Genomic DNA, 27888 nt, shown 5'->3' with positions numbered 1-27888 from the left:
AAAGGAGCAAAACTTGTAGTTATCAAAAAAAAAAGCTTCATTTATTGTGCAACAACAATATTATAGTTCCAGTGAAGTTCGGGTTAGGAAAAAAACTGCATGGCAAAAAAGAAGCAGTGCAAGAATTTCCATGCGCAAGCGTCGCTCGAAGAGAAAGAACAACCGGGCTGAAGAAGGTTTGACACTGTGAGAGAGAACGAGTGAAAGTACTGAAGACGTGTGCTGGTCTGGATTTTACAAGTGGCTCTAATCTACAAATCACTTCAATTAGAACAAAAAAACATAAAGCGAGAAAAGTGACGAGTAGGAATGGAAAGTAAATAAAAGGAGAAAAAAAAAAAAAGGCAATTTGATTCAAGTAAACAAACATTTCCTTCAAGTTTGATAATTTGGCCCAAAAATAAGTGGTAACAACCTACTTATAGAAGAAAAATAACACATAAAATGCACCAAAATCAAAATCTCTTAAGTATAAAAACATTAAATAAATACATTTTAAGCCATGTCAAATGAATAAAAACAACCTCAAATGGCAGTGATATTTCCCCAAGTGGATGAATGTCTCTGCTGGAATCGCTCACATGTAATCTGGAAACATTTAAAATGTTACACCTGAAATATGGCGAGTAAAACATATCATATTAATATTTCTGTGACTCTAAAAAAGTAAACGACTGTACAAATCTGTGTCTTACTAAAAATATACTCCAGAAAAATTGCAATATCTTTCAGACATATAAAAAAGTATCCCCGAGTAATAACGCGTATAAAAAAGAGATGCTGTGGGAGTCGCTGTACAGACGGGTTTATGGCACACGGAGAGAGAGAGACGGAGAGACAATCAGTGCTGTGTATTTAAAAAAAAAAATAAAACAACCCAGACGCTAACGGTTGTTGTAGCGTCTACACTGACGTTAAAAAAAGACAGACGTCGCTAGATGTTAGCGGAGGAGCGGAGGACGTGGAATCTCTTCAGAGTCATGCGGATGGATCCCAGCTCACGGTTCAGCCTCTCCAGACGATTCTCTAAGGCCACCTGAGGAGATAATAGATTCATCAATCGATTAGTCAATTAGTCCATAAATAGAAAATTAATCAGACAACTGTTTTGGTAACTGAAAAATGTGAAGATTTGCTCGGACAAAACAAGCAGTATGAAGACGTCGCCGTGTGATCTTATTATTTATTATTATTATTTTAATTTAGTGCAGAATGACAGGACGACAGCTGCAGCTATTAATCAATAAAGCAATAAGTTGATCGACTGAAAATTTATTGGCAAACAGTTTGATAATTGAACAACCATTCTAGTCATTTTTAAAGCAAAAATGCCAAAAAACTCAGTGGTTGCAGCTTATTATAGTCCGTAACTATGACTGTTCATTAACCTTCACTCTGCTGTTACTATGGTAACCATGACGATGAAGGTCACCTCACTTTAAGTCAAGTCAAATTTCCTTAAAGAGCACTTAAACAACAAAACAAAGTGCTTTATAGAAAAATGTAAAAATACAGTTGAATAAATAAAACAAAACAAAATAAATATGATAAATTGTAACAGACAAAGTTCACAATTTATATATGCTATAAAAAAAAATATATAAAGGTGAATCTTTAGCTGGGATAGACGAGGAAGATCTGATGGTGAGGGTAAACTGGTTCACAGTCTGGGAGCAGAGATGGAAAAAGCTCCAGCAGTAACGATCAGAAATAACTGATCAGATGATCTGAGGAGTCAGAGATAGAAGCTGGTGCCACTGTAACCAGTGGAGGGAGGCCAGTACAGTAGAGGGGTGATAGACAGACACATAGAGGACTGACTGACTCCATAATACTGTAAAAGGAGTTTACAGCAATCGATACGTGAGGTGATAAAAGCTTTTACAGTCAAACTGTCTGCAGATCACCACAAGAAAGAAAAGGTTTTATTTTTCCACTGATCTTATGTGAAAAAAAGCTTCTGCTGATGATCAAATTTATTTGTTTCTCAGATTTTAGTGCAGGTCAAAGATTCCTGAAGACACCCGGACCTCTGGCATGTGATATCAGAAGGTTTTCTGTTCTCTGTGAAGGAAGTCGTCACTTAAACCCAAACATGTGTCTCTAACCTTAACAGAGTGATCGTTTTAACTCAAACCTGATGTTGTGATGGTTATGTGAATCACAGACTAATGATGTGGGACCTCTCTCTCTCTCTCTCTCCTCCCAGTGTTTCCTGTCCCGCTCCACTGACTCAATTTCCCATCATTTAGGAAAAAAAAAGCTCTGGAAATCATCTAAAATGCCCCCAAAACATATTTCATGAAGGCAAAAAAAAAAGCCCTTTTAAAGAAAAAGTCAATTTCCTCCCCTGGTTTGAAGGTGATGTCCTCAAATTACTCACCTTCAAACACCAACAGACATTAAATTAATGATTATACATAAAAAAAACAACAAAAAAAAGCAGCAAATCCTCACATCTGAGAAGCTGGAAACAACAAAGGTTTTTGCTTGAAAACAGATTTAAATGATTAACAGACGACTGTAAATTAAAACAAACAACATCATCTGTCTTACCTCATCTAACCGTGTCTGTAGGCTCACTCTACCGCCTGCCCCGGGCATCCGGCTCAAAGCTGCCTCGATCTGCACACACACACACACACACACACACACACACACACACACACACACACATATAAAGGTTAATAATTTATTAACAAAGTAAGTCAATAAAACTTTATTTATGTAGCACAGAAAGAAAAAGAGAACAAGAATCGATTAAAATCGTTAAAAATACTAATTGAAGCTGTTTCACCTAAAAAAATCAATATTTCTCCGACGATGTTCAGCGACCACCGGACTTCCTGGAGGGGCTGTTAGCCGAGCTGCTGCTAACGTTTGCCCAGTTTATTTCTCTGATAACTTAAGATCCAGACGTCCAATCACTAAAATCCTTCTTCTGGCTTGAAGCTATAGTTAAAAACGACCAGAATTTATCATGAAAATGTGGCTTAAAACTGAATAAAAGTCAATTTATAACAGTTTGTGTGGAACAACCACAACGCCGATGTATTATCTTGTATGTGTGTAAGTTACTCTTTGGTAGACGCCATTGTAGCGGACAAACACAGCGCCGCCGTATGCATCTTGTGCGTGTTTACTCTTTGGTAGAGGAGGTATGACGCCATCGACAGGCGACCAAATGAAACCGTTACTTTGATTAAATTACAATTACAATTACAAATTGTAAGTACACAACTCAACAACATATATAACATAGGTCTAGTTGTTTTTAGACATTTTAATGTGGAATAATTACATATTATAGCTTTAAAAGATTCATACAGACATAAACAAACACTTGAAGTTATTGAATGTTATAGAAAAGTGGGTTTTTAAATGTTTAAAACAGGGAGGAGGGAGACTGTTCTGAAGTCTGAGTGTCGTCTTTGGTTTCTAGTTGGACCGTACGGCCGACAGGTTTTGGTTGGATGACATAAGTGACCTCTCGGTGGTGTAAGGGCTTAGTAGCTTGGAAATTTAAGCCAGAGATAAACCGTGTAGAGCCTTATAAGTGATTAAAAGAATCTTAAAATCAATCCTGAACTTCACTGGCAGCCAAGTTGGTCAGTCACGGTTAATATCTGCTGAAACAATTATACTGATGAAACAAGCAGCACATGACTGAATGAAACTGTTTTACAGGACTCATTAGATTAGTGTGTGTGTGTGTGTGTGTGTGTGTGTGTACTGTACAAACGGGGGAGGCAGGCTTCCCAATATGACCGGCACAGATGAAGGGGAGGGGAGGATTTGTGGATATGAACTTCCTAAAAATAGAAGTAATTTAGGAGTGGTATAAAAACAATGAAGTCCGTGTTATGTAAGAGGTCCGGAGGGGATTACAGTTGTACCGTCGAGGCCTGTGTGTGTCAAGAGATATGCGGCTTTTTAAACTGAGCCGCTTCACTGCTTTTCCTGCGTCAGAGTTAATAACGGACGTCCTGTGTGAGGCGACGTTGCGAGATGCTCTTTGTCCTTCAAACCGAGCTCGTCTCACCTGCAGTTTCTCCTGCGTCAGCTCGTCGAACAGTTTCTCGGCCTCGGCCAGCGAATGCAGTCTGTCCAGGAAAAGGGGGGCCGTGTCCTCGTACGGGTCCTGCAGGTCGGACGATCCGCCGCAGACTCCCAGCTCCTCCCAGCCCAGCTGGGAGTTTCCATCAGGTGGGTTCAGGCTGGCGGACGACTCCAGCTGCTGAACGTCTGAAGGAGAGAAAAAGATCAAATCATTTATTTATACTTCTGATTAAACATTTGATCAATTCTTTTCCTTCTTTTTTTATAAGCAATTTAGTAGATATTTACAAAGATTAAAGATTTAATGAGCTCAATCAGTTCATCTGATCTGATTAAATTGCAGCTCAATAAGATCTGATGGCAGGAAATCAGATATTCATCCTAAAAGAGATGAAGTTGTTTGTGAGGAAATATAAAATAAAAAGTCTGATCTCAGCTCAATAAAAAGATCAGTGATTATGAAAACTGTTATGAAAATTGGAAAAACTCGGATATTAAACAGATAAAAACAGAAACAGGCACATTATGAAGAGAATTACTGGCTGCTTTAATCAGAAGACGCTTAAAGACAAATAAACACTGAAGCAGGAGGCGACTGAGGGAAACATAACGGTACAAATATGTAAATAAATAACAGAGGAAAGAGATCATAACTACAACTTCCCCTTACGGAAGAGAAGTTCACTCACTTGTTGTGGTATGACTGGTATTTTATTGTTGTTTTACTGTTTTTACTTTCACGACTTTTCTCTGTTTGTGCTTCTGTTACTCGACATTTTAGCTCATCCAGGTCACCTGATGATGACGTCGTGCAGGGAAATTCAATGTGGCGTCATCCTGTAATTTCCACGTGTAGCCGCTGTTCAGATATCAGCATATTTTTAATTTGCTGTACATTCTTCTCTCTCTCTCTCTCTCTCTCTCTCTCTCTCTCTCTGTGTGTCTGATTCAAATTTCAGACGTCATTTCCTTCCACATCTTCTAAACAGGAACTCTCTGATATACATCTTGTATGAGCATAAACACACAATTTTCAGCTGTTTTTTTTTCATTTTACAGCCACCAAACTTTTTGCTGTGTTTGGCAGTCTAGAGCCTTGGGGCAGAAATAAAAGAGACAAATCACACAAAACGAACCAGAAGATCAGAACCAGGAACCAAAACCTGATCAGAGCAACAGTCGAGAGGTTTCTTAGATATATTACCGTCGTCTCTGTCTGTTGACGCGAACTGGAGTCTCTTCTTGGGACTGCTGCTGTGGAATGAATGACGCCGCTGGTCAACTTCTCCATCAAACCTGCAGACGGAGCACAATGTCATTTATTTATTTATTTATTTATTTATTTTAATGAGTGTAACACAGAACATCCAGAGCCAAACTGCTCGTGTAACCTCTTCATCTTTTTATAGTTCAAGAAGCTGCATGTCTCTCTAACGTCGGGGATACGCGGTGCGATTTTGGGCTGTTTCAGACAAAAGATGACCAGCATGACAGAAACGTGGTGATATCTTTGGTCGTGGCTCCAATGTGACTGCAGCTATGAATAGGAATGCAGCATGAAATGATCAACTGGTGCTAAACCCAATGAACGAGCAAAACAAAACGTTTGGGATTCCAACAAAGAAGAAAATCTTGTTGAGTCGTGGCAGCAGAAGCCTTGTTTGACGTAGCATGAAAAGCATCATCGTTTACCACTATAGTGGCGCAGATGCATGACGCACAGCGATGACGTCTTCTTCTACAGAAAACGGTCATATTTGCAACAATGCATGGTGCGCTTTATGACAATTTCTATGTGCAATATTTGCAGTAACGTGGTATACTGTATGATCTGTTGTCAAGTCAGGATCGCTGCTTTTTTTTGCACAAAACTTGAACTTATATGTAACTTATTAACTTTAATTTACTTTTCTGTCATGAAGGTTGGACTAGCAAAGTAGGAATTTCATTGTATGGTGTACACGTCCATGTTTACTCTGCACATTATAATAAACTTCTTGAATCTTGTATGTTGATTTGTGTCGTAGTCGACGACGAGCAGGTTTGATCATCGTACATCTACATACATCAAACTCAATGTCGTAACCAAGTCTATTAGATCCATGTCACAGTGTGGTTTGCAATAAACTTATAAGACTGCTGAAATCTCACAGTCTGTAGGCGCCGTTACACCGACTCAGTGAGCTGTTTATAGTTCACACTTAGACTCGATCCACACTGAATTTTAACAAGCTGTGAGTTGTGTGCGACCCGGTTTAGATTATTGTATCTGCTGAGTAAACAAAAGGTTTAATGTGTGAAGTTGCAGCAGCAGGATGACACCTTGTGCTTCATTTCAACAGGTAGTGAAAACACATGAGGACTCATCTGTCTGCTGTGATGTCATTAACATCTTTAAAGCTGCAGCTGCTGAGAAAAAAGCTCAGTCATACAAAGACGTGACAGTCATGATGAGAGGCAGCCGTGTCATTATACTGAGTAACCTCTCAATTCCCACCAGGACCAACGGAGTTAAACACTTTGAATAGAAGCAGCCACTAAATTAAACTTTCTGCATCTCTTTACAGTCCTGAGAGCAAATTCATGTTCCTCCTTTCTCACGCTCTCTTCTTCACCCCCAAATCTTCACTGTATTATCTGTACAGCACTTCTCAACAAGGCAATTAAAAGGGCTTAACATAAAGAATAAAAAGGCATTAAGACAAAATATCAAAGAAATATAAAAAGACACATTTAAAGAGAGAGAGGGTGGGTGTGTGACTGTTGCTGCCACACATAATGTTAGCTGTGAACATAATACTGCAGTGTGAGCACAGTTTAGGCTATTTGTCAGTGAATAAATGCTACTGTAGCTACATGTAGAGATGTTTCACTAATGTTTCACTAATCACAGCAGAACTGGTTTCAGGTACTCTGCACCTTTTAAACTGCAAACTGCCTTCAAACTAGATTTCCACCTCGGAGCTTTCAAAACTTAATTATCTGATGTTTTTTATGACTCTTTTAACTGTTTTATTCATCACTTTTTGACTGTGGTTGTTGTTATTTGTGTGCTTGTCTGATTAAGAGTGTTGTTCTCAAAGATCTCGATCTCAACGAGGCTACCTGATCAAATAAAGTTTAATTATTAATAAAATAAATAAAATTAAAAAGTGACTCCTTTTCAGTGAGAGCAACCCTCATCTGTCATAAGGATAAAGCACCAAAAATTGACATGTACGTTTATTAAATCTTTTTTAGAAATCTTTTTAGTTGAGACAGACTTTATTATTTATTTATTTACAGACTCTTCTTTAGCAGCAGAAACAGCTTTCCTTTACTTTAAACTATATTTCATTGTATCTGTAAAAAAAAAAAAAAAAAGGCCAGCACCACATGGACTATTCCGCCCTCCCCCCCCCCACTCCCCTCCAAAGTGGTATGTTCCTACTGCGTAGCTCGTTAAGACTGCTGTTTGCTTTAAGTGCTCGAAGATTGAAGCTAATTAATTTCTAATAAGGGTGTAACCGTCTTTAGTTTGGGCTGTTTTGTGCGTCCATCGAATTGTAAGTACTCTTAATGTAGTTACATGTATATTCCTTCTTTACTAAGATGATTTTGCTGGGGGGGGGGGTTGTTGGCTGTTACTGCTGCTCATGCTAATATGCTAGTTTTAGTTTACGTGATGTACAAGGTTTTCTTAGCCTAGTCTTTTTGTTCCTTTTTTTTTTTTAGAAACCACACATACATACATGTACCCCCACCCCCTGTAAAACCACTTTTCAGCAATACAACTGTAAACTTCGGACTTGTCGTATTTTGGATAAGTCACCAGTGTTTCCAATTATGAGCGCCGCTACTAAAATTTCAAACGATCATTAATGATTTTCTCTCGCACACTGTGCAACACTCTACGTTATTGTGGATTTTTTAAATCATCCTCACTCTCTTCGTTCTTCAAAGGACATCTACGTGTTTTTGCAAAAGTAGCGTAGCTCCGTTAAGGAATAAGGCAGTGCGCGCGCGCATGTGTAGTTGCGCGAGCGCAGAGGGCGAGCGGCAGAAACGTGACGTGAACGCGAGCGGAGCAGAGGAAAAGTTAAACAGTAAGTTGTCAATCTGGCAGTAAATGTACAGTAAAGACAGTAATAAATGCTGCAGCTCCTCAAGAAAACACTCATCTATCGAAGGGGGTTAGCCCCGAAGTTAGCAACAACGTGTTAGCTTAACTTGACCAGGCTCACTTAAGGTGGACGGACTTTTAAGGTGGACCAGCAATTCTCATTTTACTGTCAATCTCACTTATTCATAATAGTTTCTTCATTATGACCCAGAAAAGTAAATGTATAATCCATCTATTTTCCACACACACACACACACTCAGGTATTTAAAAAGGCCTTTATAATAATTTCTACACATATTTACAGCCTAAACCTAATATTTTTTATTCTTGTCGTTTCTATAACTTCTCATCGTCTGCTAGTTGCTATTTCACAGTTGTGGTATCGTTGTTTCATCTCATGTCATATTAAATACTCCTCTCATGTTATTCTGTGTGTTTCTCACCTTTTGTGCAGGTGTTCTTCTCTCGGCATCAAGTGACCGAAAGCGGTGGAGTAGTTCTCACTGGGGCAGCGTTTAGGGCTGGATTTAGCAGACAGAGGCATCAGTAAAGTGTCTCTTTTTGCTGGAAGGAAAGAAAAGAAAAGAGCGCACCATTAATTAAAACTTTAATACACCCATACAACATTAATTAAAATCTCTATTCTCCAGAGAGTTGTTTTTTTTTAAGTGATCCACAAAAAAAAAAAGATCTTAATTAATCAATTTTGATAAAACATTATTTACAATCTCAAACTCAAATACATTTATGTACAGTATCAAATATACTATTAAGCATTTTTCCTCAAATAAACAACTCGAAATTGTTGCTGGATTACTTTTATACTGTTAAAAAAACCTGAAAATGTGATGATTCTCAGGCAAGTTCCTTTTTTTTCTATAATTCCTAAGCAGATTTATGGATGTTAATTCACGAGGCACATTAGAGATGAATAGAAAATGATATTCTCGGGAAGTGTAAGTCACACTGAATCTAAAAATACATGTTTCATGTCCGCGTGCTCAGAATTGACTGGGTAATGACTCACAGGAGTACAAGTCTCTCCCTCCGCAACCTCCTGATTTGAATATCTGTGGTTTAATTGGTCTAAAATGTGATGTTTTAACGAAGAGAAAAGGGCCACGAAGGGTTGGCTGACAGCACGACTGCAGCTGTGAATAATGGCTATGAAGTCTAAATATAATTCATTTTATCTGCTGTTACATTCAGTCTTCCTTAATTAGATTTTCCCAAAGCACATAAGGTGTGTTCAAGTGCAACATTCACAGAGAAGCTGAGTTAAAAACGCATTCAGGTGAGCGTGAGACGACTGGGAGCACGTACTGGGCGTAGTAGCTGTGGGTATGTTTCGATGTGCTGGAGGAGGCAGTGAGGAGGATCTGTGGCCCTCCGGAGACAGACTCCTCTGAGCTCTAAGCAGAGCTGCAGCGCTTTCCGCTCCAGTACGACTTTTCACTCCTCCTCCTCCCCCTCCTCCTCCTCCTCCTCCTCCTCGCTCAGCTCCAGCCACCACGACTCCTCCAGGTTTAGACACATCGCTGTCTGCCTGAAGCACGACACGCTCCTGGATTGGCTCTTTGAGTCTCCGCTCCACAAACCCGACTGTGGTCCTCTGAGGGCCGACCCCTGCGGAGAGAAATCACACAGACACGACGATATCGAGTCCAGTCCGAAGGTACAGAATGAAGAGAATCAACACAAAGATATAAGAAATCTGCCTTTCAAAAGAGGAATATCATCTTCATAACCGCACGTCCAGTATGTTTTATTTTCACCACAGAGAAACAGAATTCTCCCTTAAAAGTTGTTGTTTCATTATTATATTTAGAAAAGCAGAAATCACTGAATATTTTGTCTAAAACTTAGCAGCTGGACAAGAAGCATATGAATGTGTTTATCACACTGACTAACAAGAAAAACAAGAACCATGTTTGATACTTATAGTGCAAAAAACCCCATAAAATATTAAATCACATGTTGCACCTGAGTGCTGTAATATATGATATGGAATATTTATGTTGTTACATGTTTAAATATAAACATAAAATACTGGGAAATAAATAGTTATATGATATGTATATATGGTTCTCCAGTAGCGCTGAAACTAACAATTATTTTCATTATCGATTCATCTGCTGATCATTTTCTTGCTCAATTTGGTTGTTTAGTCTATGAAATAAATAGATGATTAAAAAGATAAGAAAAATGGACTCACAGTTTCTCAGAGGCCACAGTAATGTCCTCAATGTGCTTGTTTTGTCCGACTAACAGCCTAAAATGTTAATATATTCAATTTACTGTCATTTATGACAAAGAAAAATAGAAAAATCGTCACATTTGAGAAGCTGGAATCATCAAATATTTGGCATTTTTGCTAGAAAAATTAATCAGCAACTGTTAAGATAATCAATAATAAGCTTTTTTTTTCCAAGTTAAAAATGTCAGCCATTCACTGTGTCAAATGTGAAGATTTGATGCTTTTCTTTGTCATATATGATAGAAAACTTTTATTGTTTGAATAGAACAAACTATTTGAATGTTTCCTTTGGCTGTTGAAAATTATATCTTTGACTATTTTATAGACAAAACAATCAATTAATAATCAACAGATTATTCGATAATGAAAATAATCATCAGTTGCAGCCTTAAAATGTCAAAAAGCTGTTTTTCATGACATGAATGCAAAGTAACGCTCTTAAAAAATAATTCTGGATGCTTTAAGTTTATAGTTTAGAGAGTTTTAAAAAAAAGAAAACAGATTTCTGTTTCCTCTTTGATACTAACAAACATCTCAGGTTTTACTGGGACTGAACACAACCAGCAGCTACAGTAGAAAACTGTCTGCCAGTCTCTTTACAACACTCCAACATCTCACACTATAAAACTGATTGCAGCCATTATTTCCTTTCTGCTGGTGTTACAGGAAACAGTGACTCACTCACTCTCTTGCTTTCCACTTGTTGGAACAACCTCAGACTCTCCTTTATACTTAAACAGTCAGTTTATCCACATTCCTTAAACTGAGATTGTATTTCCTAAAAAACAAAAGCATCTAATCTTCTTTTGCTGAATTAGTCTTAAAACCTTTTTTTATCTCAAAATCCTGACAAATGAAACTAGATAAATAAAACTAGATGTAAAGTGTAAAGTTTTGGCAGTTTGTTGGTGTTTCATGAGTGAGTGTGAGTCATACTGTGGGTGGTGGAGCTGTTCTTACAGGGGGCCCGGCTCTCTGTGGCTCTGGTCTCCTCCAGCTCTATCAGGGCCCTCATCATAGGCGTCAGAGCGCAGGATCCCTCCCTCCGACCTCCGGCATCCCGCTGGCCCGCGCTCTGCTCCTGGTGTCTGGGCTGGAGCAGAGACTGTTCACACTCTGGAGGAGAAGCACACCTGCAGAACAGGATCTCTTAAAATCCTTTAAAATCTGAGCTGACTGTAGTTGAAGACGTATCGACAGCGAATAGTAACACCTACCTCCGGCTCCCTGATGAGGTGTCCACAGAGCTCCCGGTTCCTGACGACTGATCGTTTGACGTATACGGCGGCTTCTTGTGCTTACTCGACTGGTTGTTTTGAGGGAATGATGGTTTTCTGCCGCCGTGTAGCTGATCAGAGAGAGAGCAAGGTGACTTCCTGCGGGTCACGTCCGGCTCTGGTTTGCATTTGCTGGGTGACAGCAGCAGGTCGGGATGATGGAAAAGACTGCAGACATGATGACAGGAAGTTTAAGATCTGGCAGTTATATCTGTATATATGCACCTGTTTTTATACACAAATTTCACAAAATCTGCATAATTTCAATCTGCACACAAAAAGAAACCTGAGAAAAAAAAGTCAAAATGTCTCAAATATGTTTTTACACTTGGTGGAAAAGTTGCTCAAATTAATACATGAAACAAAGAGAAATATCATATTTCCATCATGTTTTCCATCGTTTGAGGTTCGGCTGGCGTTCTTTTAATTATGTCGTCGTCTTCTGCGATGTTTTAACGACACCAGAAAATGTTTATCTTGATTAAAACAACTAAACGATAATAACTATTTGGATAATAAATTTATTGTTTATCGTGTCGAGAGAAGATGCCAAACATTCAACGTTTCCAGCTTTTTGATTGTGAAGACTTTTTAGACTGTCAACTTGGGCTTCAGGAAATCGTGATGGACATTTTTCACACAAAAACTAAACTAAATTAAGTGTGCTGTCTTAGCCTTTCTTATTCATTGTCACTACTTTAAGGATTCAGCACTCTGCTTTATTATTGTGAGTGAAGCATGTTGTATATTTTTCACAATTTTCTGACATTTTATACACCAAACAAACAATCTATTAATCAAGAAAATAATCAACAGTTGTGGATGGGAAAGCACATTGATTCACGTTTTCCTTTGCTGACACGTAGATCTGTAAGAGAGACAGATGAGCAGGACGTTGAGGTGCTCACCCAGCTCCAGAAGGTTGCATGTTACTGTGGGAAGCGTATCGTGCTCTGGCCTGGTTCTCGTGCTCCAGCTGCTTCACCTGAGACTCCAGCTTGGAGATAACTCTGAGGGGACAGACGGTGACAAACTCCATCACAAGATGACAAGATACAGGGAGACAGGTGCTTAAAATGATTATTATCATTTTAAAAAGGGAACATATCGTGCTTTTTGTCATTTTCTGTTATTTTTATACTGTTAAACATGGTCAAAGTTCCAAAACTTAAGTTTAAAAAAGTCAAAAGTCAGAGCTTCAGCCTGCTCTGGAAGCTTTGTTTGCAAAGTGACCTCTACTTCCTCCTCATGATGATGTCAGATTGTTCGCCATGCCCACAAACGGCCTTCCTCCTTATAGTCTTTGTTGCTAAGGTTGTTGCTAAGGTTGTTCACGTTGTCCACTCTCATGTTTCAGATCAGATTTCAGCTCAAACATATATGGATGTATTTGAGAAGTTTATTCTTTGGTTACGTAGCCTCCCGAGTCAGCGGAGGCTTCCTGAAAGCTGACCAATCAGAACAGAGCTGGCTCATCAGGAGGCGGGTCTTAAAGAGACAGGAGCTAAAACAGCCTGTTTCAGACAGAGGCTGAACTGAGGGGCTGCATAAAGGACCAGTATGAGATAAATAAGGAGTTTTTTAACTGTAAATCTTGCAAAGATATTCCAGTAGAACCCAAGAATATAAATACAGACCTGGAAATGTGCATCATACGTCCTTTAATAATACAAAATATACTGATCCAACAATGTTTAAGAATTGTAGATTAACAGAGTGAGAAATGATACAGACAACATGAAGAAGCTGATGTGGGTCTGCGACTCTGCTGCAGAGAAGAAATGTAAACAGTGTAGTAAAAGCTGTAAAGCCTTAACTCTCACTGCAGAACAGATAAGTAACACGACCCCAAACTGACCTTTATCTTATCACTTTAGACTCGTAACAATCTTAAGACATCTCTAGCTGGTTCGTGCTCTCGCAACGTGACTCCCATCAGGTCCTGGAGCCGCCAATGTTCCTGCATATCTTACTGCATTTTACAGCCTTTTCCATTCTGATGGTGTAACATCTATTTGGTGTTCTGGCTCTTTGACTGATAGAATCCCTGGAAAGATCCTCATGTCACTTTTCACAATTTATGTGTCTTTTCTGGGCCATTTACTCAGCTTTTGTACTGTTCTTCTACTTCTAACACGAGGGAATTGACTCATTTTAAGAAATCTTACTAAACTTCTGTCCTAACTCAACCTGTCTTTTGTCATTTTGCTCCGAGGATTCTCTGACATGCTCGGTGCGTTTGACAGATTAATAACTTTTCACATTTTGCTTGCTTCAAGTTTCCTATTCCCTCTTTTAAAAAAAAAAAAAAAAGCCACTTACAGGCCTCTGAACTGCTCCATCTTTCTTTTCTGCACTCCAGGTTTTCTGTTTCAGTGCTAAAAACCCTCCCGTGATATAGATATCGATGTTTAGTGAGCCGTAGTTCACCGTCTGTCCATGAATCCGCTGAATTGACTTGACAGACTTCAATGACGGTCCATGCCCTGCCTTTATTGGTGCCAATTTGCAGGCAGAGCTGAAACCGCAGAGGAAAGTTGCTGCGTAGCGTCAGCCAATGCCATTATCTATTTTCGACAGCAGAGAGACCATCATTACACTCTATTGATTAATCCTCTCTTCTCCATCCACCCTCTTTCTGTCTACCAGCCCTCCGCTGCAGCTCTTTTACAAAACTGCTGGAACCGGTCGGTGAACGATGTGATGCCGTTTGACAGCGATAGAACTGAAATACAAGACTTCAAATGGACAAAAACATGAAGATATGGTTGTCGCTTTGTGTCTGATGAGGTTTTATTCACCTGCTAACAGACCTGCTAGATGTTTAAATGAACATTGACAGACCTTCGGCCTCGTGACTCTCAGCTCGAGAAACGTCAATCAGGAATCTATAGAATCTCAATGAGACACAACACTAATTGTCATATTTGCACACAGCTGCTGGACAACTGATCGACTCACCTCTTCAGGTCGGATATCTGATCGTTGGCATCGAAAAGTTTATCGTCTGTTGACAGCAGGTTGCTCTGTAGAGACAGAAGACGCTTTGAATGAAATGAGGCTGGAAAACAGCTGAAAATGAAGGTTGAGCGATACGACGATATCAGTTTGACATTTGGCCAAACTGTTTATACCAATTACTGTCATATCTTTGGGTGTATGTTTATGAGGACATCTTGATCTGCAAGGTATTTAATTCACTGGCTAAAAACAGACCATTTCTCTATTGATTCTTCAGAAAATGTACTTTATCACCATTTATTACAATACAATTATATAGACTGTGATAGAGGATTTTATCCATAGAGCCCACATCTTGATGAAATTGGTTGAAAAGGATCTAAAAATGATCAAACAATGAGGTAAAATGCAACATTTAAAATCCAGTAGATCCATTACCTTTAGTCCCTCGTGCTCCTTCACCAGAGAGTCGTATTCTCCGAGCAACTGAGGAAACAAAACAACAGAAACCTCAATCATGATGCCAAACATCAGTCAACTGTTGATAGAGGACTATATCAAATGGAAGAAACAATCATACGCCTCCCAAATTTCAAAATAAATCCCCAGCATAATTAAAAACATATATTTAAAGCGGCTATAATCAGTATTTTTAAATTAACAATGGATCACATGACTATTTGTATGTAGTCTGAGCTTCCTGAGTGAGTGTTTCAGCATTTTACAACTAATTATTTTGGTTTTTATAAACAACTTTACTGTTTTGCTTCACTCTCAGCGCTCTCATAGCGTCGTTTTCAGAGAAAAAGCTCTAAAAAGCCGCTGTACACTTCCTGCTCACAGTTAGCTGTAGGCTAGCTGGTGAACATAGTGGAGCATTTAGCAGCTGAAGAGCCAGATATTTCCCTCAGGAGTTGGATTAGGGAGTGAAAACAGAGCTAAAAGAGAGTCCATTCACCAGATGGACAGAAACACGACTCCTAATGAATAATAATGTGATGAAATTTGCCTTATTAAAAGGAGACGATACAGTGTGTCAGCGTCGTGTTTACAGCTTGTTTCTGCTGCCATCAAGTGGACAAAAATGTCAGTTACAGCAGATTTAATGATCCCCTGAATAAATCTAAATGACTCTGGTGCAGTTGTTCCAAATATAATTAAAGATTATAGAGTTCATTGACAATATAGTATTACTGCTTGGGAAAAAGATTTAATATAAAAACAAGAGAGTAAAGGATTTATGAGACTCTTAATGTGTTTTTACATGAAATTATTTTATATTCTCCTTCTTTTTATTATCTTATATTACTGATTTTATAGTAAATATCATGATTATTTGCTCTTTTTTATCACTCACTTTTATGTGAAGTACTTTGTTTTGCCTTTAAGGAAGAGCTATAGAAACAAGGTTTATTTTTAGTATTATTATTATTATTATTACAAGCTTCCAGTGATGAAGGGAACTGTAGAGATTTTCTGGAGGTACTTGTGATATTATCATATTATAAACTTTCCCACAGGCCACCCAGACTCACATCCTGCAGCATCTTGTACTCTCTCTCCCTCCTGTTCTCCTTCTCGTCCGACTCCCTGCCGGCTTTCTGCGCCGCCTCCTCCAGCTGTCGTACGCGGGTCTTCAAGCGAGCCGCCGCGGCGTCCTTCTCTTTGCCCGAGCGTTTGCTTTCTTCGAGTCGCTGCTGTAAGGACTTCACAGTGGCGGCCGCTACGGCGTACCGCTCCGGCCATTCTGCCTATTGACACATCACATATAACATTAAGGATAACGGTTTGATGTCAATTTTATAGCTTCCAGACACGACATGTGAGTTTGATGACGTCCAGCTTCTAGTTTATGATTATCTAGGTGATAAAATATTAATCCGTCATCACGAGCTTCATCTGAGATCCTGTAATTAGGCTTCCTGCAAGTTTTCCTGATGGATTAATTACAAGGTGTTTGCGGATGTCAGAGTTGTTTTTAATGATTTATAGATGCTTTTGAAAAATAAATATACAGAAATTTAAGATTTCTGTATGCAAAACATGCAGGAACATTTCTGCTGACAAGTGGCATAAATTAATTACAGATTTTTATTTTATTTTTTATCAGGAGCCACAGCGAGGCCACAACATGAGCGGGAACTTTAATTCTAAATATCTTTTCTAGTTTAGTCGGATTCATTTTAAGTATCTTATGAGTGACAAGATTTTTGTCTGGTATCAGAAAAACAACCGTCTAAGTTACAATTATGATTTCATTCATTCAAATCTGTGACAATTTAATTAAATCTTTAACTTCTCAGGCCTGATATTCATTAATATTGAAGCTTTTTAAGTGACTGTTGACACTGTAAATAAAAAAATATCCATAACTGATGATGTGAAGTGACTTTAGGTTTTTAGTAATTTTATATTTTTGTAAATAAAACCGTTTCCATGATGAAAGTACATTTCAAATAACTGAATACTTGCATCAATACATATATACATATATATATATATATATATATATATATACACACACACACATACATATATATATATACACATATATATATACATATACACACACACACACATATATATATATATATATGTATATATACACACACACACAAACATCACAGATTTGTGTGTTATATTAAGACAAACAACTATTCACAAAAATAAGTCGTCAAAAAAAAAACAAAAATTGGAGGGTTTATACCAGTTTTTTCTCCAGCGAGCTGTTTGTTGCCACTAGTTCTTGAATATGATTGGTTGCTTCAGCCAGAGCTTTCTCTAGATGGTTGCACCTGTAAATTAAAAAAAAAAAATAGAATCACAAAACAAAATAAAACAGACCAGAAGGTTTGTTTAATTTCAACATAATACAGTTATTTTTTTAATAATTTGCATTACTGCATCATGTAGAATGGATTAATTACTGCGTTGCTGCCACTAAACTCATGTTTCAGATGTTCATCCGCTGATAAAATCTGTAAATGTAAAGTAATGCAGAGAAACACACACACCTCTCTGTGAGAGCCTGGTTGCTCTTCTCTAAATCCTGAGGCAGATCTCTGAGTTTGAGTTTGTCTCGTAGGATTTGTATCTCAGACTCGTAATATGCTTTCAGATCCGCCACGTGTCGAGAGTGTTTCTCTCTCAGGTTCTGCCTCAGTCTGAGGAGGAAAAAAAAAAGAGGAGAAGAAGATGAATGAAACTGAGGATGACCTCTGTGGAGGATGTGATATTACTGCTGTATGTTACACTCACAGAGAAAGAACAACAGGATCCTCTAGTGATGAAGCTCTCTCCATGTGAGGACTGACTGCGGGCCCCAGAGTAGCACCAGAGGCTGAACCAGGCTTCAGAGTGCTGGTGTGGGTGTGACTGCCCTCTTCCTCACTGGCTAAGGGGGCACTGGCTCTGCGTTGCTGGCTGGCTGTGTGGGAGCGGGGCTGGGAGGTAGACAGGACCGCCGGGGACGGGTTTCCCCACGAGCTTTGCACCTTATAGGGGGAAGGTCCGGCAGCCGAAACACTGGAGGTATCAGAGATGCAGTCTGTATCTCCAGGGTTGGGACTGCCCTCCGCCATGCTGTCAGGGGTCACGGGGGTCCCTACTCTGGGGTAGAGGTGAGGCTGGGTGGCGAAGGAGGGGCTGCTGAAGTGAGAGGGCGACGTGAAGCCGGAGGTACGGTCTGACTGCCGCATGTTCACTGCAGGGTCCAAAGTCAACACCTGCAGCAGAAAGAGGGAGACTATGAGTCAGACGCTCAGCTGGAGATTTACTGCTGCATGAAGCCACGTGACTTACCTGCGGTGACGAAGGGCTGGAAGTAAAAGAACCTTCCCAGTCTGAACGTTTACCGTCCGCTCTTTGCTTGCTCTGATAGATTTCTCTGAGAGACAGCCGAGGCTCCTGAGATGGAGTCTACGAGAGACGGAGATAACACGTCTAAGAGGAGACACGAAGCAGCAGCCAAACGCGGGTAGATTTCAGAATATAAACAGTTCATCTCCTTTATTCTATTCCAAAACACATAATGAAGGAGTAAAAGCAGACATTTTGTAGTTATTTTGACCTTTAGTTACATGCAAATGTTGAAAAATAAATCTGATAAGATTCCATAAAGGATTAAAAAGGATTCTTTAATGGTTTTGTATTTTGTGTCACTGTAAAGAACTGTATTACTGTAACTCACAAGACTCATGGAGGTCTCTTGCAGGAGGAGGTAAGCGCCGCTGTCAAGGCTGTCTGGTAGCGGGTGATACATATCACTCTCGTTCAGACGCCAGTAAGTCAGGCCTACGACAGAGAGAGGAATGATTTAGACTTTATTCTACTTGACATGACAAGTTTAAAATGACACATTTCTTGTGTTTTTCTGTCAGAGATGATTAGTGACTTTTGTTTTTTTTAGGGTTTACATCTTTAGAAGGAACACACATGGGCTGAGAGCAACAGATACAGCTGGATCATCACATTCAGTTGGTTTCAATGTTAAGAATCTGTTTGTGTCAGTCGATGAATCTTTTCTGAAAACAGGTTTAGCGAAGCAAAAACTCTAAAAATCCAAAGGTTTGCAGTTTCATAAACACACTTTAAGAGTTAGAAAATAAACTATGAGGCATGGTATATTTTTACTCTCTGAAGCAGACAGTTATGTGCTGCTTATACAATAGTAACACCCACCTGAAGTTGTATTTTTGTGGATGTAACCTTTGAAAATGATTCGTCAAGTGATGTAACGCTAATGATAAAAGGGCAGTTTTGCCAATTAGGGGCTCAGTCATAACTAGCAAACACACTCATATTTATGAAACGTTTGAGGTAATAAAAAAAAACTGATATTATTCAATTTCCCCTTAATAAATATGGAGAAATGGTGCAATAGCACCATCTTACTGTCACTTGTGGTAACTGCAATAGTGCTTCATCTTTAATAAAAACTTGTATTGTTGTTTTTTATATTGCCAGTGAAATCTCTACACTGGCTGATCCTTGTTGTTCAGTGTTTTGTCTGAATCAGTGAAGTGTTACCTGATGCCTCAGACATCAGACTATCGCTCCTCCTCAGGGGAAAAGAGCTGGACGACGGCCCAGCCGCTCGATGCTGAAACCCAATAGAGAGATGAGTGGATTAGATTCAGCAACAGGGATGTAATTAAGACAACTGCAACAGACAAGTGCACTGAAAAACTAAAATGCTACAGATTCAGGATGGCAGCAGCGTTACGAGGTGGAGAGTTGTACCTGGTCCTGGGAGTCTGTGCTCTCTGGGAGGTTTTGTTTGTGGGGTTCTCCGGGGTTGCGTTGCTGCTCCTGGTACTCGGAGATTTGGGATGAAGCTTGTCCTGTTTTACACTTCCTGGGTCTGAGTTTCTGCCTCTGGGCCCATGAAGTCAGAAGCTGGCTGGCGCTGCAAACAGAACATATCAGGTTAATTTCTCGGTAAGCCGTATCCTCTGAGGAGTTTGTGGTTTTAAACAACTGAAACATACCCAGATGTTCTCTGCTGGTAGACTGACGGGTTACGTTCCTCCACTTCAAGAGTCGTCTTGTTGAAGAAATCCTGCTGGCACCCAATCGTAGTGGTCTCAGTGTCTTCCTGGAAGGTAGAGGACCAGTGATGCTTCTCCCTCCCTTGACCGCCATCCTCATCTTCCCCAGGAGACCCGGTCTGTTCCAGACCTGTTTCCCAAACGGACAGAGTCCCGTAGCCGCTGCTGAGCACTGTGGTCGCCCGTTCCTCCCCCTGGTTGGCGGTCTCCGATCTCTGGAGCGGAGGTGAAGGGGAGCTAAACGGGGTATGTGCGGGTGCTGCCAGGCTGTCATTGTCACTGGGTACGTTTTTGGGGACCGCGCAGTCACTGGAGATGAGGGGGAAGATATAGTCCTTTGTGTCGGTGGAAGTTTTGGTCACGGCAGTCGGAGAGAACTCTGCGTTTGGCTGGATGCTGCCCTGCCGGTTCTGGAGCTGAACCAGGGCCTTAATTTCATCCTGAATCAACTGAAAAAAAACACATCATTGTTTTACTGTATAAACAAACACTTAAACATTTGATAAAACACGACTAAATGCAGGTTTACCTGTATTTGGCACTGGTATTGTTCTTGCTGAGCAAGTATTTGCTCTTGATATTGCTTCTCGACCAGCTGAAACAGATGCAACCATCGACCCTGGTGCAGAAAAATAAATAAACACGTTGTCATTTACCATCATCACTCACAGCGAGACGTTAATCTGCAGTGGAACAGCTGGGCGAGAGCCAAGTTAATATTAATCACCGTCAGTACGCTCATTGACATTTCGTATTTGCCTCTGACCTTGATTTTCATCTCTTGCTGCAGAAGAAAAGCGGAAACAACTTCTAACATATGAACTGGCACACAGGGCCTTGAGACACACACATTTACATGCACACATTATAAGGTTATTTACTCAGAGAAGTCTGGTTACGCAGATAATCAGACACCTTTTCACGCACTGGTTACTATAAATCTTCACATTCCCCCGACCTTATTCAGGAAGCCTTACGTATTTATTTTAAAACACCCCTCCACTTGAAAATATTCCCCTCTTTCATTCCTTCACCTATTGAGCTTCACTCTGCAGATTGATGGATGTGCAGAGTTTGTTTTCACATTCATCTCCTGAAGACATACATGTAGATGTGTGAGCATGATTTTGTGACATCACAACCAGTTTGGAGCCAATTGTGGTTCCAGTTTGCAACTTAACACAAGTGTGATGTGGAAACTTGAAGTCTCCAGTGTACAAAAACACTGAGAATGGACTTTATAGTGAATTAAGAGACATCTTTTATCCAGCTGTTTAACTATGAACAATCAGGAGGAGATGCAAGTTTCTAATTTGGTAATTAAATTAAATTTTGGTGGAAAAACCATAGACACAAATTGCTATTCAAAGCAGTTGTACTTTAAACATCTTAAATCATGTCTGGGGGGGAATCTGTAATTATTGTGGTGATACGATACACTGCATTGTGTGTGTGTGTGTGTACGCTAGAGGGCTGTCGCAGTGAGAGGACAGACTCTACTGAGCAAATAGCTTTTTCTCCCAGCACGAATGTGTCTGAACTGAACAATGAGATGTTGAGTGGTGGATTTCCAGAGGCTCTACAGACTACTCTCAGCATCCCCTGGGCTGCGAGGGTCAACGTAATTTTGTAATCCGCTATTATCAACGAGGGTGCGTGCAGACCATCTGTGCATCCATGTGTGCAGACACCTAATGCAGTATAAACAGAAGAAATATAAAAGTGTAAAAGCTACTTTAACCTTCTTTATCACGAATATACATGGTCAAGAAATCTTCTGTCTCCAGGAGAAGTCTAAGTGGGGCAATCAGGTTTCTCTAACCCCCTACCCCGATTGCGGAAACCAGGTTTCTTGTTCCCATGACGTTTAAGAGGTCACGCACATGTGCATATGTGTATTTATAAAAGGGACAAGCGAAGCAGCTGTGCACCACGGCGGTGTGAACAGAGAGGGAGAAGTGATATATACAGGAGAGCAGTAATTCTCAATCAATACTGTCTGTATAATAAATTCCCAAAGACATTTTAATAATCAGAGAAGAGCACGTCTCTCCTCAGGTATGTAAACTAAAAGGCCTCCAGCCTAATGAACTGTGCAGTGAGGTGCCTCCGCGATGTAGATCATCACAGTTGTCTGTTCTCTGCAAATCACATCCTGTGTCTAAAAAGATCAGCTGCAGTGTGGTGCTGTGTGGGGCGTCGGGGTCTGTGTGTGTGTGTATGTGTGTGTGTGTCTGAATTACTGTCAGGTGTGATCTGCACAAAAAAAATAAAAGTGACAGCTCAGAAATGAGGCTGCCAGCTGCCAAATGCAGCGTAGAAAAAACAAGAACTGCCACAGCGGATAACCCCCGACTTCATCTGCACATTCTACAATAACGATTGTCTTTCTGGTCAGGCAACGTTTTCCCCACCTCACAGTCCTTCCAGATCTCAGGATCTGTCTCTCCGCTGCTCTGGATCTCCTGCACCAGGGCTCTAAGGGTCTCAAGGGAGCTCGGGTTGATGAACGGGAGGTTCTTCCCTTGTTCAAACGCTTCGTCTGTGCTCAGACACAGACTCCTGCAATACAATTATGGTATATTAAATCACATAATGTAGGTAAGTGTTGTAATATATGATGTAGTTATAGATACATGATTCTCCAGTAGGCTGCTACTGATGATTATTTTCATTATTGATTCATCTATCAATTATTTTCTTGATTACTTGTTTGGCGTTGCATCACCTGATCGTCTTGTTTTTTGTCCGACAATTAGTCCAAAACCCCAAAATATTTACTTTACAACCAAGAAAAGCAGCAAATTCTCAATTTTAAGAATCTGGATCCATCAAATGTTTTGCATTTTTGCTTTAAAAAATTGCTAAAATGATTCATTGATTATCAAAATAGTTGCCAATTAATTAATTAACTGGTTAATCAATGCAGCTCTATTCTAGGATAATGCTGAATACCATTCTAGACGCTAAAATATAATATAAAACAATATAATGACCAAATTAATTTGTAAAAACTACAATAGACACTTTGTCTATTTATCAAAACTCCTGCATAGACTCAAACTTGATGATGCATCTTAAAAATATAGACTGGACAAATATGACTTCTAGCAATTCATACAAAATAATCTTCTATAAATATAAATGCTATTAAATTTTAATTTATTTCCTATGAAGATGAAGGAAAACTACAACAATGGTCCTTCACGGGAAATAGATTACATTTTTAAAAATTAAAGTTAACATCATTTATATGTTTGCTTCTAAGAAAACATGCGTCTCCAGTCTTTTTATTCTCCATTGTCTGCGTTTACAGCTCCTGCACCTGATCTTGTTGCATGCTGGTGTGATGTCCATGGGCCGGCTTTCCACAGTGCCTCCTGTTGTTTGGGAGGTTGTGTGTCTGCCCTCTGACACAGCCAGCCCCGAGGCTGATGTCCCCTCAGAGGACACCAGAGAGGTCTCGCTCTCCTTACCCCCATCCCCGTCAGCACTGGCATGGCAATGGCTCAAAGCCCCCGAGCTGGACACATCCTCAGAGATACTGTCATCTGTGGACATGTTTATGGGCCCATGCAGAGGGGGTCAGTCTGACAGCTAGAGACCAAGAGAGAGGAAAACAACAAGTAGTCAGACAGAAAGCTATGAAGCCTTTTAAATCACGCTTCTTGTTGTTGTCCAGACTGATGTGGAAATAGAGTCTTCCAAGCTAACAGCTGGAAGTGTTGCTCAACTGTCACTCAAAAACATTAATAAGCCAGCTACCACTGATAATAATAACTGTATTTATGTAGCAGTTTCAAAGCATAAGAGCAAAGTGTTTTCCAGATTGAAAATGATTTACAGAATAAAAAAAACTGAATCAGACACCCATGTAATTCTCTCCCCTATGTGACAAACAAGAAGGAACATTAGAGCACATATATCATCCAGTAATGAGTCCGTAAATAGAACAGATGAAAGTGCAAGAAATAAGTTCATATATAAACAACTGAGATGCAAATAAAAGAAATGAGCTCATGTAAAGCGGATAGAACACCAGTAAAAAGAAATACTAAAGATGATGAGACTAAATAAAAGCACTATAAGCATTGTGATGACAAAAAATTAAATAAAACACCATAAAATATAATATTATACAAAGAAAAAATGAAAGTGATAATGTCAAAGGAAAACATTGTTAAGTGTAGGCCGTCTTGTAACATTTAGTAAATTTCCTTCTGGGACAATAAAGTCTTATCTTATCATATTTCTGATCTGTTATCAACGTTCAAGAGTGAACAAAACATCAACAAAACCAGATATAACTATGTGTTACGCATGAGTGTCAGTTTTACGCTTTAGCACCCATTTCCCCTTGTCTGTCTGTCATGTCCTGTGTTTGCTGTGTGTTTGAGAACTTGTCTGAACCGGCTCGGTTTGATTGAGACGCTAATTAACTTTGACAACTAGCCAGTGTTGGAAGAAGTATTCAGATCCTTTACTTCAGTAAAAGTACCAATACAACTATGCAAACTCCATTACAAGTAATAGTCCAGCATGAAAAATCCTACTTAAGTAAAAGTATAAAAGTATCCTGAGCTTGATGTAGTTAAAGTATTGCAGTAAAAGTAGTGGTTTGGTCCCTCTGACTGATATATTATTATATATGACATCATTAGATTATTAATAGTGAAGCATCAGTGTTAGAGCAGCATGTTACTGTTGTAGCTGCTGCAGGTGGAGCTAGTTTACACTACTTTATATACAATTAGCTAGTTTAGTCCACTGGTTCCCAACCTAGGGGTCGGGCCCCTCCAAAGGGTCAGCAGATAAATCTGAGGGGTCGTGAGATGATTAATGGGAGAGGAAAGAAGAAAAAACAAAGTTCTGATACACAAATCTGTTTTCAGTTTCTGGACTTTTTCTCTAATCTTTGATTTTTGGTGAAATATTGGATCATTTATTGAAATGAAAGCATGTGAGAAGTTTAGAGGGAAAAATCACTATTTGGTGGAGCTGTTAACAACTCATAGACATGTGAAATGTGACCCCGACTACACACTGCTTTTTGTAAAATGTCAAAAGCCAAAAAGGTTGGAAACCACTGGCTTCATCTTTAACAATGTGTTGTATTTTAAAAGCTTGTTATATTATCCATTGTGTCAAATCTTCATCTGAAAAGTAACTAAAGCTGTCAAATAAATGTAGTGGAGTAGAAAGTACAATATTTCCCTCTGAAATGTAGTGGAGTGGAAGTAGCATCACATGGAAATATTCAAGTAAAGTACAAGTACCTCAGAATTGTACTTAAGTACAGTACTTGAGTAAATGTACTTAGTTACTTTCAACGACTGTACAAATGTTAAAGCTATTCTATCAGTGTTACGCATAAGCACCCACCACCCCGTCTGTCTGTGATGTGCTGTGTGTGTGTGCGCGTGTGTGTACGTGTGTGTGTGCGTGTCCGTGCGTGAGCTTGTCTGGACTGGCTCGGTTTGACTGAACCGCTAATTAACTTTGACACCTATCCCTCAACACAAATCTACACAGCACAGACAGATAGCATAGGCTAAGTTATCGTGCTAACATGTTAGCTACAACTACCGCTAAGAACAGGTTAGCAGGCTAGCTGAGTTAGGCTAAGTTGGTTTATTACAGGTTTATAACAACAGCGTAGGCAGATGACATTACAACAAACACAGCCGAGGATCAGATACTGTTTTACAGGAGAAAAAGTGCCGCTGTAACCCACATTAAATAACAGTTAACCTACCCGTTGACTTGTAACATCGTCTCATCCATATTTCTGTAAGAGTAGCTGTTGGCTAGCTGGTTGCTGGTTGGCTGCTGCACTGCACTGCGGTGATATCTAGCTGCTGTAACGGACGCAGCCTGCCTCGCGATTGGTCAAAACGCAATCAAAAATACTGCGCTCTGATTGGTTGTCAGTCTCACTCTGTGTTTCTATTGGCTGCGCCGGGAACGAGGTGTACACATCTGTTGGGACAAAACAAGCTGACAGAGAAAACTTGTTTTTCGTGGCAAAATTAAAAAATAAGGCGATCCGTCAACTTTTTCTTGTGTATATATTTCTTATTAGCATTTCATAATAATCTCATCATATTTATGGGGATTCAAATCGTACAATTTAAACACTGTTAACGTTACAATATACAGTATGTCTCCCCTAATTCAGTTTCTACACTGAATTATCAGCTATATATTGCAAATCTTTTAATTATATTGGCTAAATTTCATATTCATAAAAGCAGATTCACAGGTAAAAAGTTGAACTTCTTGGTTTTTACAAAGGAGGTCAAACAGTAATTGATTCTATTTGATTTTTCTCGAATCCAAAGGCTGTAAAAACTATTAACACCTGTTTTTTGTTTAAAATCTTTGTATGAACTATAACTCCCCTTTTTTTACTTCTCTTCTGTAAACCGGAAGATGAATATTTTGATACTTTGTATGTGATCATTTTGTGGAATAAGACATTTTAACTGTTTTATGTGTCAATAAAGAAAGAACAAAAAGAGAAGTGCAGCGACACTAAAGCAACGCAGTTTATATTGTACTACTCAGTGGTAGAAGTACTCAGATCCTTTACTTAGGTAAAAATACCAATGCAGAAATGTAAAAATAACTCCATTACAAGTATCCACATGAAAAATCATGAAGTACATAAGTAAGATAAGACTTTTTTGATCCCCAGAGGAGAAATTTGCATGTTGCAGCTGTGCAGGAAACGAAGAAACAGAATAAAAACTAGAAGTAATAAATGCAAAAAAAATAAAAAGTCAAGTAAATGGAATTAAATCTATTTATATTATAAACATTATAATAATAAGGCAATATACATAACCTGACTTGTGGATTATAAAAATAAAAAGTTGTGCAAAATATGTGCAGTAGTGGTGATTTTGGTTGGTGTAGCTGTAGTTATATATGTCTGTGTGTGTGTGTGTGTAAGTGAAGTAGTGAATACAAAATATAAGTAAAATATGCAGTAGTATTGTCTACACAGGTCAACTATATTTCTACGTATTGTAGTCTGTGTGTAAGAGTCAGTTTGTGTGCAATAGTTGAGTCCAGAGCTTGAGGACGGAGATGATGATGATGATGGTGTTTGGCCTTCACAACTGTTTTATCCTGTTGTCACAGTTCTTGTTGCACAGACTGATGGATACAAATGAGCACCGGAAACCCTCTGTGACTGAATGAGCTGATAATTTAAAGTAAAAGTTCTCATTTTATCCCTCTGACTGATATATTATTATATATGACATCATTAGGTTATTAATAGTGAAGCATCAGCGTTAGAGCAGCATGTTACTGTTGTAGCTGCTGGAGGTGGAGCTAGTTTACACTACTTTATATACAGTTAGCTAGTTTAGTCCACTGGTTCCCAACCTAGGGGTCAGGCCCCTCTTAACGGTCAGCAGATAAATCTGAGGGGTCGTGAGATGATTAATGGGAGAGGAAAGAAGAAAAAACAAAGTTCTGATACACAAATCTGTTTTCAGTTTTTGGACTTTTTCTCTAATCTTTGATTTTTGGTGAAATATTGGATCATTTGAACATTTATTGAAATGAAAGCATGTGAGAAGTTTAGAGGGAAAAATCACTATTTGGTGGAGCTGTTAACAACTCATAGACATGTGAAATGTGACCCCGACTACACACTGCTTTTTGTAAGA

The 27888-nt window shown here is 39.3% G+C and overlaps 1 protein-coding gene and 1 long non-coding RNA gene across 3 annotated transcripts; one reads left to right on the top strand and one right to left on the bottom strand.

Moving 5' to 3' along the window:
- Nucleotides 1-19: 19 nt before the first annotated feature.
- Nucleotides 20-26069, bottom strand: LOC137170599 (M-phase phosphoprotein 9). 2 transcript variants are annotated; one of them, XM_067574089.1, is made up of 24 exons: nt 25962-26069; nt 23532-23803; nt 22621-22768; nt 20736-20825; nt 20147-20655; nt 19899-20064; nt 19686-19758; nt 18847-18950; nt 18459-18575; nt 17916-18382; nt 17672-17821; nt 17365-17452; nt 16193-16408; nt 15096-15143; nt 14658-14722; nt 12605-12706; nt 11637-11864; nt 11356-11552; nt 9486-9788; nt 8606-8726; nt 5264-5355; nt 4043-4245; nt 2557-2625; nt 20-1036 (listed from the first exon to the last, which is right to left on the bottom strand). In XM_067574089.1, exons 2-24 carry the CDS (start codon nt 23765-23767, stop codon nt 935-937), a joined length of 3894 nt encoding a protein of 1297 aa, XP_067430190.1. In that variant the 5' UTR covers nt 23768-23803; nt 25962-26069; the 3' UTR covers nt 20-934. The 2 variants fall into 2 exon arrangements, with proteins under 2 accessions (XP_067430190.1, XP_067430191.1); XM_067574090.1 differs by having other exon boundaries at nt 11380-11552.
- On the top strand, nt 7500-8811 carry LOC137170600 (uncharacterized). The gene is made up of 2 exons (XR_010924636.1): nt 7500-7604; nt 8617-8811. It is a non-coding gene; the product is annotated as an uncharacterized lncRNA (long non-coding RNA).
- Nucleotides 26070-27888: the final 1819 nt, after the last annotated feature.

This window comes from Thunnus thynnus, chromosome 19 (genome assembly GCF_963924715.1).
Source record: "Thunnus thynnus chromosome 19, fThuThy2.1, whole genome shotgun sequence".
NCBI lineage: Eukaryota > Metazoa > Chordata > Actinopteri > Scombriformes > Scombridae > Thunnus > Thunnus thynnus.
The sequence above is the reverse complement of the archived record's forward strand: the minus strand, read 5'-3'. Positions and strand labels throughout refer to the sequence as shown.

Coding starts and splice junctions, on each gene's coding strand:
- LOC137170599 (XM_067574089.1), bottom strand. CDS start 23,767: ATGTCCACAGATGACAGTATCTCTGAGGATGTGTCCAGCTCGGGGGCT. Junction 16,409..17,364: donor GCTCGCTGGAGAAAAAACTG/GTATAAACCCTC, acceptor ATGTGTCAATAG/GCAGAATGGCCGGAGCGGTA. Junction 5,356..8,605: donor GAAGAACACCTGCACAAAAG/GTGAGAAACACA, acceptor CTCCGTCTGCAG/GTTTGATGGAGAAGTTGACC.